The sequence below is a fragment of the Micromesistius poutassou genome (genome assembly GCF_964030765.1).
Source record: "Micromesistius poutassou genome assembly, chromosome: 13".
NCBI lineage: Eukaryota > Metazoa > Chordata > Actinopteri > Gadiformes > Gadidae > Micromesistius > Micromesistius poutassou.
In genome coordinates, this window is record NC_140283.1 from 8,118,382 (window position 1) to 8,130,558 (window position 12,177).

The 12,177-nt window shown below is 43.2% G+C and overlaps 2 protein-coding genes across 7 annotated transcripts in view; one reads left to right on the plus strand and one right to left on the minus strand.

Annotated features, from left to right (window-relative positions):
- Positions 1 to 1,555: 1,555 nt before the first annotated feature.
- On the minus strand, positions 1,556 to 4,261 carry trhr2 (thyrotropin releasing hormone receptor 2; the record flags this gene model as incomplete). Its single annotated transcript, XM_084477864.1, has 5 exons — positions 1,556 to 1,594; positions 1,899 to 2,037; positions 2,646 to 2,797; positions 3,093 to 3,225; positions 3,879 to 4,261. 5 exons carry the CDS (start codon positions 4,259 to 4,261, stop codon positions 1,556 to 1,558), a joined length of 846 nt encoding a protein of 281 aa, XP_084333990.1.
- A 2,988-nt stretch (positions 4,262 to 7,249) lies between these two features.
- zc3h18 (zinc finger CCCH-type containing 18) overlaps positions 7,250 to 12,177 on the plus strand; it is a 35,404-nt gene continuing 30,476 nt past the window's right edge. For all 6 annotated transcript variants that reach the window (XM_084477390.1, XM_084477391.1, XM_084477392.1 and 3 more), the window contains exons 1-3: positions 7,250 to 7,391; positions 7,974 to 9,178; positions 10,008 to 10,092. In XM_084477390.1, the coding sequence (XP_084333516.1) occupies positions 7,988 to 9,178; positions 10,008 to 10,092 (1,276 nt within the window). In that variant the 5' untranslated portion in view covers positions 7,250 to 7,391; positions 7,974 to 7,987. The remainder of the gene's footprint in view (positions 7,392 to 7,973; positions 9,179 to 10,007; positions 10,093 to 12,177) is intronic.

Below are 12,177 nucleotides of genomic sequence, written 5' to 3' on the forward strand. Positions count from 1 at the left end.
ACACACACACACACACACACACACACACACACACACACACACACACACCAAACAGAGGTTCTAGACATAAGCCTCTATCCTTAACCTGCCCTTGAAATCACAGACACAGAGATATCCATTTTGGTGCAGTTTAAAACTCTATTCATCTCCCAGCACACACTAGATTAATCTCCAATCATAGAGCTGCCATTTTTTTCTACACAGAGGTTCTATCCATCTTACTATATCAGATTGAATCCAATCAGGCAGAGGTTAATGAAAGAGAGTGTAGTCTACCATTGAGGAACAGACAAAATTAAATCATCTGTGGCGTTTGGCACACTTGAGCACTAATCCCCCAAATCACGGCTTGAACTTGTTAGATAACAAACTATTCTCAACGTCTGCCTAACATACCTACACACAGATACAGTCAAGCACAGTCAACAACAACACTTTTCCTTCATGTTGTTTTCATAATACTTCCATTGGGAAATCTATTTTATTTGGAGCTATATAGCTATATATCCCTTTCAGGTCCGGTACAGCTTTTTAAATTTGTTCTAAGATAATTCTAGGATTGTGATACACTACTTAATACCTTATGTAACATTCCACTGCCTTAACTGATTTCCCATGTGGCGGTACATATGTTTGCATCTTCCATCTATGTGATTGATGCGATCAATATTTAGTTCTCATGGGATTTTAAAGTCTTTTTTTCCATGACATTACACTTAAAATATTAATTTCTTGCCATTAATAAATTAATTATGGGCACAGAATCACACACCAAACTGGGACTCTGAGATGCAATAAAGCATTTATGAGCAATAGCCATTTCCCACTGGGCCCCTAATGGCCACAATTAAGACTTATTCTGGGTGTACAGATTCATAAAGCATTACTAAACTAAAAAAATCATCTTTGCAAAACAGAAAGGTTGAACTCGCCAGGGGGATTTCTACCCAATCCTTGGCCGGACCTCATGCGTTTTACAAGAGGGATTGATTTTATTTCTAATAGCATCTGCTGAGGAGTTTATCAAGTGTCGGAACTGAACATACTTATCTTTTCAAATGCTCAATTAAATGAAGAGCGTGGACAGCGGAGGCATGGTGGATGATGAGCAGGGCCTTGGTTTTGTGCCCCCAGCAATGAGGATGAGGAGGGATTTGCCGTAAGGGGGCCCGTGGCAAAGGATAATATTGAGTTCCTCGTTTTGGATTCGTTTGGCCCTACGGCTGTTCCCGGGGCGTGTTAGTCAAGCAGCTGTAGCTTAGCCCTGAAGAAGCACAGTTTGATCAAGTCATGAGCCGGAAAAACTATTCACTAGGAACTTCAACCCCAAAAAAATCAAAGAAATTCAAAAAAGTTTGAGGTGAAAATCGAATTTGATAACAAAAAAAACTGATGCCCTCATAGGATAGAGAGGAAAGAAATAATTATCTAGGATTGAGGAGAGGGAGGGGAGTTGCTTCCTATGTAAACCAGGGACGCCACACTTTGAACCATTCCATCTGTAAAGGGGTTCCATGGTAAACATTGTTTTTCCATCATTCACCGGAATGAGCCATTAAAGCCCCATGGGGGCCCTCAAGTTGACCCCCGTTATCTCCAGGAGATACGGAGAACACAATGAGAAGCCAAGGAGAGGGTTACTTATCTGAAACAATAGATGTGCAAGAGCGCCACAGGCGTGCGGTAAAGAGGGAATCATTGCCCCCAATCTCCTAGCAGATCAAAACCCAGAGAATGGGATTGATTGCAAGTTGGACGAAAGTTGGTGTGCAGTAATAGTCACATAGAGGCAAAAAGAGAGCATGAACCTGATGTTTAGATGTGAGTATCAGAGAGAGAGAGAGAGAGAGAGAGAGAGAGAGAGAGAGAGAGAATACAGGGCGCTAACCAACACGTACCTGTTTCCTGGATGACAATGCGCTTTTGGGCCGTTTCTCACGGACGGTTTTCCCCACTTCGGCTCTCTCCCTGCAGCTGCGCCGCAGCATCGGGGCCCCGGTGCTGGCAGTGCCCGTGTCTGATTGGTTCGGCAGGGGGCTGGAGGGACAACATGTCATGGTTCGATAGGACAAACTTTGATTGCGACGGAAGACAACAGATTTTGTTTCACTGACAGATGTTTGGGCCAATCAGAACATGGGTTGACTTCCTTTCGTTTATGTTTCCCATAGAGCTCTGTGAGTGCGACAATCCACTAGATGGTATACCGTTGTCTTATAACCACTTCTACCACAACAGACAACTTATATATACAAGTTATATATGTTAAATGCAAATGAAGATCCTGGCAATATCTATTGGCCAAAGGGTGTAGATTGCATATTGCAGAAGTGCATTCATGGGAAAAACACATGGAACTGCTGAATATTGAGTATATTTAAAGGTTTTGAAGCAATATGTCCAGGGAAATTTGATTGAATGCTAATTCATAATATAATTGAATCAAAAAGATTACACATATAATTAAGCTGTCCTAATTCTGTTTCCGAGTGATTGTAATCAATTTTTCTATTAATTGCAGACAATGAATGCATTAGCAATGTTACAAATTTGGCTGAAGTTTCCTTACTTTAAGGCATAACAAGAAAGGAACGCTGTAACAAATGTCATCGGGTTGGCCATAGAGTGGGTGCATGTCCTCATACCTGAGATATAGTATCCGTGCTATCAGACCATACAGTACGATGGCCAAGAGAAGTGGCACCACGTAGAAAATGGCAAAGTCAATGAGGTAGATGGGCAGGTATAGCTCCCGCTTCACCTTGTAGCCACACTGAACGTGTCCACTCTCAACCACCTGCAATTCATGAAAAGTGTTGGGGGAGGAGGGGGAATATGGGACGTAGGAGGTCATACATCTTAATCAAGCATGATGTTAGGCTGTGGACACTAGGGATCGAACCCAGTACCTTATGCATGAGTCTAACACTCCTAGGCACTACATCATCCTGAATTACCCTCCCAATTTGTCTTTTCTTGACAAAGAGACTAATGCATTTGATCTTAAATAGGAAAAATACTCAGCTCTTGTTTATTTTGTGACAGCTGCTCCGAAACTAAAATACGATTGAGATGAAAAGGTTTTCCCGAACCTTAATGTCGACCAGGAAGAACCACAGCATGCAGTAGATGCAGGTGAAGATCCAAACCCCGGCAATGATCCGCTTGGCCCGAGAGACTGTGCACACCGTCTTGGCCCGCATTGGATGACAGATAGCGATGTACCTGCACATTGGGAGTGGTCGGCAATAACTGAACTTTAAAAAGTGCAACGTTGCCTCAGCTATTGGCTTTTTAATGATGATTGACTAATTTCAACTTTAAAACAAAGCACACAATAATAAATGGACATTTGAGTGCTACACAACAGCCCCATCTAGTAGGCCTAAAGATATTGATGGCAATACATAATAAACAATTCCCCCTGCCTGCCTTGTACCAGCATAGTAAAAACCTTGTCGTCATTGCTAAGGTGTACAAGACAGCATGTGCTCATCTGTAAACATTTCTCTGGATCCACAGGACACCAATTGTGGTTTGATAGTCTGTATATTTTGATTGTTGTGCACCCCAGCTGTTTTTCCGGCCTCTGCTGTGCAGCCAAGGCATTTGCACACAGATTGTACTGAATGGGATGACGACATACAACGCATCTTTACTCAAATTGGGAGTCGCTTATAAAACTATACAGGACAAAGAGAAGTGCAAGTAGAAGTAGAAGTGGGCGTTATTGAGGACACTTTCACTTGAAGTTTGCAATCGTGTTGACACACACATACACGCACAGTTGCAAAGTGCAAGTGAAAAACAAACTTACCCCCCCCACCCCTCCTGTAGGCCTGACCCAAGAGGCCGGCCCCACTCACTCACTCACTCACCTCTCCACCATGAACGCCGTGATGGAGCAGGAGGAAACGTTGATTCCCAGGTACTGGAGGTAGGTGATGCCCAGACACCCGGAGTGACCAAACACCCACGTGCCCGACAGGCTCTCAGCCACGTTGGGCAGCCCCGCCGCCACCAGCACCGTGAGGTCCGCGATGGCCAGGCTCACCAGGTAGCAGTTGGTGGGCGTCCTCATGTGGCGCGTGGTGAGCACCACCAGGACCACCATGACGTTGCCCACGATGCCCATGGTGCACACCAGCAGCACCAGGAACACCGACACCGTCTTGAACTCCAACGACTCGGCGACGGGCGCGGTCAGGCCCAGCGAGACATTGGTGGGGGCGTCGATCCGTGCGCTGGTGTTGGCCGCCATGTGTGATGTGAGGGACTTGGTCTTGGATGTTTTATTTGTGTCTTCAGGTGCAAAAAATCGGACACTCCGATTGATTAGGGCTAATTTTGCGGAGGTTAAGTTAATTGTGGAGTTGTTTGCCTTGTCTTAAATGTCAATGGAATCAAATGGCAAAGTGAGTCCAATCAAGGGTGACATATTTTATGTGAGGAGGGGAATAACATCTAATTTCAATCAGAGATCAAAGAGCACTTGCTTTTTCGAAATGCATACAAATGCCACATCTTCGAATTGAACAGAGACAGGCTAAAATAAATATAATGTTAATGTTTGGTCAAATGGGTCAAAATCTTTAAGCTTAATCATTCTTTTATTGTTTTAAATTGCACTGTTTAGCACCTTGGGATTGTCCCAGAAAATGAAAATTGCTATGTATGAAAATGTGTGCTATTATAATCATGATTTTAAAGCATGATAAGTTTCAGGCTAGAGTCTGTTAAATGCATTCCTCTGTTTCCTGATCTATCTCTGTGTCAATAAGTACACCTCAGTTCTGCCATCAATTCACCAGCCTCTCGGCCTCTTGTCGCAGGGAGACTTACAGCTTTTATTATGACTCCACATTGATGACAGAGCAGCATTGAGGGTGAATATACTGGCAGGCCATTCCTTGACCATCCTACACTTTATCAGTTTAAATGCGATCCACCTGAAGAGAGAAGATACACTATAGAAATCTACAGAAAGACAGGGACTTCTACAGCCTGGTGCCTGCTAGTCTAGAGTATGGTGAATGGAAGCCACTGCCACACAAAACACACATTCATTCATTCATTCATTCAGTCATGCACTTGCCTACTCACCTCTCCCTCTTTCCTCCTGTGTATGTGTTTGTGTGAGTGAGTGAGTGAGTGAGTGAGTGAGTGAGTGAGTGAGTGAGTGAGTGAGTGAGTGAGTGAGTGAGTGAGTGAGTGAGTGAGTGAGTGAGTGAGTGAGTGAGTGAGTGTGTGTGTGTGTGTGTGTGTGTGTGTGTGTGTGTGTGTGTGTGTGCATGTGGTTCTTGCCTGGAGGTGGTGTTTTGTGACTCCTGTTTGGGTATTGAAAGCATGTGTTCAGTCAGCTGTATCATGCTCTCCTGAGGAAGACCCAGTGATAACAGAAACTAGGTGGTAGTCCCTGTAAATATTTCAGGTAATGGAATGTTCTGGCATTACTATGGCTATAGGTATATAAGCCATAGTAATGGTAATATATTACTAAGGTATTTTGCATCCTATGCTGCAATTGGCATAACTAATTCCAGTATATGTTATGATACAATGCAGAACTCCAAAAGAACATCATGACAACCGCAGAATATTTTTTAAATTGTGAAATTTACAGTGTGTAAATAATGATCTGAAATTAGCACTTTTAGTCTGAAATGTATCTGTATTTTAGCTTTGCCTGTGATGTTTTAGCATTGCTGCAACAATAGACAAGACTGAAAATATGTTTTACCCCTAACTGTTTCCCCAAAAGGTCTCTTTCTAAAGGAACAATTAACAGGCATGTGTCCGTGCTGTTGAAGTGGCCAGGCACTGATGCCTTTTCCAGCCATGTGCTCGGCAGAATTTGGATATATTTGAGCCACTCTCTCTGGGTCTGTCTCTGATCCAATTGAAATGGACAGTAAATGAAAAAGTCATTTAGCGCCGACACCCCATGGTTGAGCTCTCACCACACCCACTGTTACTTAAATAGGCCAGCTGCAAAAGCAACCACCGTAGCAGACCCAGTAGGCCTGCCCATTGACCATTTTGATTCCCATCAGCAGTGCTGCTGGAATATATAAGTATTATTGCAATATGCTTTTTTGGAATTCAGTTGCACGATGACTATGCATGATGACAACAATAGTAACAATAACAGTTCCTAAAAGTAACAATAATGACAATAATAATAATCATCCTCACCATGTTATAATAATGACATTATATACACATATAGCCTATACCTACACGTTTAATATTTCTTTAATATGTATTTATATGGTAATCAATCTCGGATTCGGTCTCACATCATTATTTTATGATCTAAGAAAGCGTCCAATCAGTTAGGTTCGCTTATGATATACCACGACGTGTTGATTGTAAGTACCCCAGTCCCCGTCAAATTGCATGCTCATTCGAGTAATGCGATCATTAAGTAATGTGACAATAAGGCAGCCGTGTAACAACCAGAAGGGAGAAAATTGCAAATCTGGTGGGATTAACAACTTTGTGAGGTTAATTACTTTGTATAGGCTAGTTACAATGTTTATGTATATTATATATTTTGCGAAAATTGTCGGATTTCTGTTATTTACATACACGAATTAAATGTTATTAAATAGGCAATCAATGACCGTTTAATTAAGATTTGACAGTAATGACATCCACTTATACTATAAAGAAAACAATGTCGCCTACCTTCTATCTCGAATCCTGGTAGAATCCTGATAAATGCATTTATTAAATTTATATACTGTACTTCCAAATCCCAGCCATTCAACCATGTCAATTCAGTTTATAGAAAAGTAAATTTCAATGCATTAAAAAGAAAAAGAAAAAGAAAGAAGGCATGTTCACCAGACAGCACTGTTATTACTACTGCGCTTTACACCCACAGTGCGATAGTGCCATCAACGGCTCGGCTCTGCTGTCCATGGAGCGGCGGAGGGTCTTGGCGCCCCCATGCGTTCAAATGATTTATATCTTTAATACATGTCATTTGAAATAAAGCATTTTAAAGTGGGCTTTGTTGTTGGGGATCTATACAAACAATATATGGCGTTGAGCTGAAATGAAAATGTCATACAATTGGCAAAGGGGTGTTATACTTCCCCCGCGTTGTTTGCTTTAGGCTACAGGCAGAATATAACACTAAAGTAAATACATGCAACATCGCCCGCTAGTCTTTTTTCTGCACCGCGGCTTTTTCCCGACTGTCGCGTGTTGGTGACGTCAAAGTAATGGCCGCTGTCGCTGTGTGGTGTAGGGCTTATTATTTTCTCAAACACAGCGGATAAAATAACCAGAAAATATTATTGTTCTGCGTAAAAGCGATTTCATATAATCGGGGCAGTTCGTTACGCAGCAAACCTGTCTTCAACGAGGTCCAGGTTGACAAGGTGAACAGGATTGTTTTGATCTAAGCTACTACTAGCAGAATAGCAGAGCTGCTTGCCGTTAGGGGAGGTTGCATTGTTAATAGAAAGCAGCATGCATGCTCCATGTCTGATTAGTGAAATCCAAGCGCGCACTGTCATATTTATTTTACTACATGGGTGAAGTAGGTTCAGTCGCTTTGTCTAATCATGTACCCATCATCAGTGGGAAGTATGGTTTGACGTTGACAAGTTTTGGGCCTTGTTGCTAGCTAGCCCGATCCAAGTAGCAGTAATGTCAGCAGCAACTGAACTTCAAAGTCTAACTAGTATCGGAAATCATATCCATGGAGTTCGCGTTATATGCGCATCTTAAAAATAGTCATATTTCCGTTATGTTTACTTTTAATCGATATTCAGCAATGGCTAACTTTTATATCAGCATTATCATCAGCAATGTCCATGCATTCTAAGTATTTAATGATTCAAAGTATTCTGTAAGTGTCATAATCACAGCTTCATCCTTTGTAGTCCAGCCGTTGATATTGCTAAACGTTGCTTCTCTGTATTTTTTTCTTCATGTTATTTGATGTTTGTTTACTCAAGTGGAACAATCTTTGATGGATACCCCTGAAAGCCCGACCCAGTCCCCTCAGTCACCTGAGGAGCAGGAGAAAGGCTGTTCAGACAGCGAGCTGCTGGATTCTCCCGACGAGGAGGGCAGGGTTATCTCAGACAGCGAGTTAGTCGACGACGAGGAGAATGGAGAGCTGGAGGAGGAGGAAGAGGAAGACATCCAGCAGTTAGCGAGAGTAGGCAGAGATTCCGAGTTAGATGAGGAAGACGAGGTGGTCCCAGAATTTGTCTCAGACCCAGATGACGATGATGAGCCCATCGGCGAGGGAGGGACAGGCACCGGGATGATGGGGACGGACGACGAGACCATCCTACTGATGGACGGAGACGATGACCCTCCGCGGAAGAGCCAGTCTGCTGATGATGATGAGGATGAGGAGGAGGAGGAGGAGGAGGGAGAGGAGGACAATGAAGCAGAAGAGGAAGAAGTCATTGATACGCCACAGTCTCCAGATGCCGAGCCGGACCACGGCAGGAGCTATTTGGCCCGAGGGAGAGAGCCCCTAGAAGATGGGGAGGAGGAGGAGGAGGAAGAGGATGAGGAGGAGGAGGAAGAGGAGAAGAAGAAGGTAAGCCAACAGTCTCCTGGCCATGATCCGAAGGATTCTGCAGCAGGGCACAAACCTGGGGCAGTAGTTACAGAGGAGGTGGAGGAGGGGGAGGAAGAAGAAGGAGAAGAAGAAGGAGAAGAACAACAATATTGCAACAGGGTGGAGGAGGAGGAGGAGGAGGAGGAAGATGAATATAAGAACAGGGCAGCAGAGGAGGCAAAGAGGAGGACCGAAGAGGAGGAGGAGGAGGAGGAAGATGCTCGGAGGAGGAGGAGGGCGGTAGTGGCACGGGAGATGAAGGAGGACACGGCGTCGGCCTCCCGGGAGCTGGATGAGCACGAGCTGGACTACGACGAGGAGGTCCCAGAGGAGCCCAGCGCCCCCCCGGCTGCTGAGGACGAGGACGAGGAGGAGGAGGGCAAGGCGGAGCAGGGAGACGGGGAGCACGCGGAAGACAAACTCCGAAGCATGAGGAAAAGGGAGAAGAAGCCCATCCTTCCCCCGTCGCCCAGGGACGGCCCGTCTAGGAAGGCGGGGGACCACAAGGGCCCGGAGAGGGGCCGCAGAGACTCCTTCAAGAAGAAAGACGAGGATGACGGGGAGATGGACGAAGGAGAGATAGATGTAAGTGAACCCCTGCCACGTCATTTGTTTTGCTTAATGCAAAGTGCGCCTTAAGCAAACAAACGCGGTGATGCTAGGCTGGGGCATTCATTGCAGTCACTTTGATTCATATTGGGTGGTGCTCACTTTGCTTTTGCTCCATTTATTTTTGCTACGGATTTAAATTTAGCGGTTACTCCTTCCCATGATCTAGTGTATGAGTACTAGTACCCCAGGTGTACTGTTAGGGGTGTCTCCTTCCTAACTGCATAGCACCAAGAACAACTGTCTGTCCTCCGTGACCATGTCCCTTTGCTTTATTTTACTATACTAACAGATTAGGCCTGGGCAATAAAACAATAAATTATCGTATCGTGATAGACTTTTGATCAATATCAATATAAAGCATGTTCAATATATAACGAAGAGACTGGACCACCGAATCTAGCAGCTGGGTTTGTTACACAAACAAGGTTCCATACTTATTTACAATATTTGAGTGTTTTTCATTGTTGTATCAACTGTATCAATTGGAGTATTTATCAATGAAGAACAGTGGAAGGTCATATTAAGTGTTGAACACAAGTGTTTAAATCCAGCATGGTAATTCCTAGTCTTTTTAGGTCATTAAAATTATCAATAGTTATTGATATCGTTCAATATGATCAAGTTATATCTTGATATGTCTTTCTGACATATCACCCAGGCCTATAACAGATTAACAGATTATAGAATACCTTCTTGAACAAATCAACAGATTATTGCTTTTGTGATGACTCTGCTTGTAGATGTTGTTTCAGACTTTCAACATTTAGCCACAGCATTCAAGTGTGTGTGTGTGTGTTGGCAGGATGATGACCTTGAAGAAGGCGAGGTCAAAGACCCCATGGACAGGAAGATCAGACCACGTCCTATCTGCAGGTTCTTTGTCAAAGGTAGTCATGACACACAATGATATTATCTATATAATGTCCCCAAACTGTTGCTCCTTGTTGCCTTGTGTTATGGTCGGCTCTTGGACCACAACAAATGTAGAAGCCTCATGCAGTTTGGAACAGGAAAAGTATATTTATTTAACAAAACAAAGTTAAACTATACAAAAAGTGTGCTTTTAACAAAACCGCTACATAACAAAACTAATGTCACACAGGACCACTTAACCTGTGTGACCTAAGAGGGCAACATGTTATCCGGGCGAACAAGGGACACAGACTGGCCCAGCTTTTGAAGGAAGGAGTGATTGATGGCAGCTGCCGTCAATCCCCAAACAGCCAAACCTGTAAAAGAAAACATAACCCTGCATGGGCCTGTAACACTTGCCAGCTATTATATTGTATGTTTGCTCGTATGTTTTTGACCAAACAAGCACATTGTTTTCTTTACGTGCCATTCAGGAGATCAGATCGATTTAAAACAAAATCAGCTTTATTGCCAGAAAGGCCCCCTGAAAGTCGGCTTACCATTAGTCTTTCAGAAGAGGCTTAGTTGACCAGGTTTTCGTTAGTGGCAGAATACATTCATGTTCACAGCAAGCCCTGTTTTTTTTTGTAAGCTAAACATTGGTGGCTGTATATGCCTGCGAAGGTTTACCCTCCCAGACATTGCAGATAACATTAACCACTCCCCTGAATGACTTCCATACATCCTATACATCCATACATTTTAGATCACTATGATTGGACATTTTTAAAAATATAAAATACACAATCATGTGGGAAATATACTTAAAATAAAAAGACAATTTAAATGCGCACACAATCTCATATTACTAGCTAGCTAGCACAACATTGTATTCTTCCAGCCAGGTCTACTCAGTGCATTTGATGCATGCGTTGAATAAATCCAACGCATGCATCACCTCAAACACAACGCAACTGCTTCGGCATGCAACGTTGCTGGACAAACTTAACACCAACAAATTAATGTAGCTTCCGGCGCAACACAACAGCACAAATCATGTAGAATCAGATCTTTTCAGTTCTGTTTGTGCCACTTTTCATTCACTTGAGAAAATATATTCAGCTGTTTTCCTGAAAACCGAAATTTGACTATTGGTCCTGTCTCGGGTATTGGGCTCATTTCGAATCGCCCCTTGCCTGCTTCAGAATGGCTGGCTACGTGCATGCACGAACCTGTCCTTAAAACAACCATAAACGTTCGTTTTCAGAAATGTGCAACTCACTGAGCGGTTAGTGGTGTTTGTTGATGTTCTAAATCAAGTATCGTCGCAAAATACAGTTTCTGTTGTGTTTTATTGCACATTTATCGCATCTTGTAAATCCCATTGATTTCTGTTGGAAGACTCATTGCTCGTTGGCCAGAAATGGAAAGGGGGGCTGTTTACGTTTGGTTGTAGTCTTTTCACTCGGGTCTAGCCCTACTGTTGAGATGGAGACGGTTTTATTTGTTTTATGTTTGTGATGTTTGGAGATACTCGTGTCCTCAAGTAATATTGACGGCATTGTTATTAGTTTGTCGACTTGGAGCACCTCAGGACTTTGGGGTTGTTGAGACAGAAAGCACGTTCTGAATCAATGTTCTGATCTGATGTTCTGATCTGATGACTTTGCAGCATCATCACCCCCGGTGTGTGTGGATGGTGAAGCTCTGTCTGAGCAGCGATGTATTTTATGTCCGCGTCCGAGTGAGGATTAGGCTTCCCGGAAACCTATAGTATAAAGCTAAGTTGTGTGGTGCATTTCATATACAACATCGCTCATTATAACGCTCATACACCGACGGTACTAAAAAAGGATCATGAGTTGGCATGGGTCATAACCATGGGGATGACATGCCCCTCCCCCCTTTCCTAAAACACAGCTTCTCTTGGGATTTTGAATTCAAATCTTGTCAATTCAGATTTTTTTCTTTTCAGAATTCTAAGATAATTAACTTGTTAATTCAGAAAAACAGAGCAGAATATATTTTCTCAAGTGAATGCATGACTCATCCATACATGGCACTGATCAATGAAATAACGTAGGGCAGCGGGCGTGTTAAGTCCATGCGTGTGTTTTACT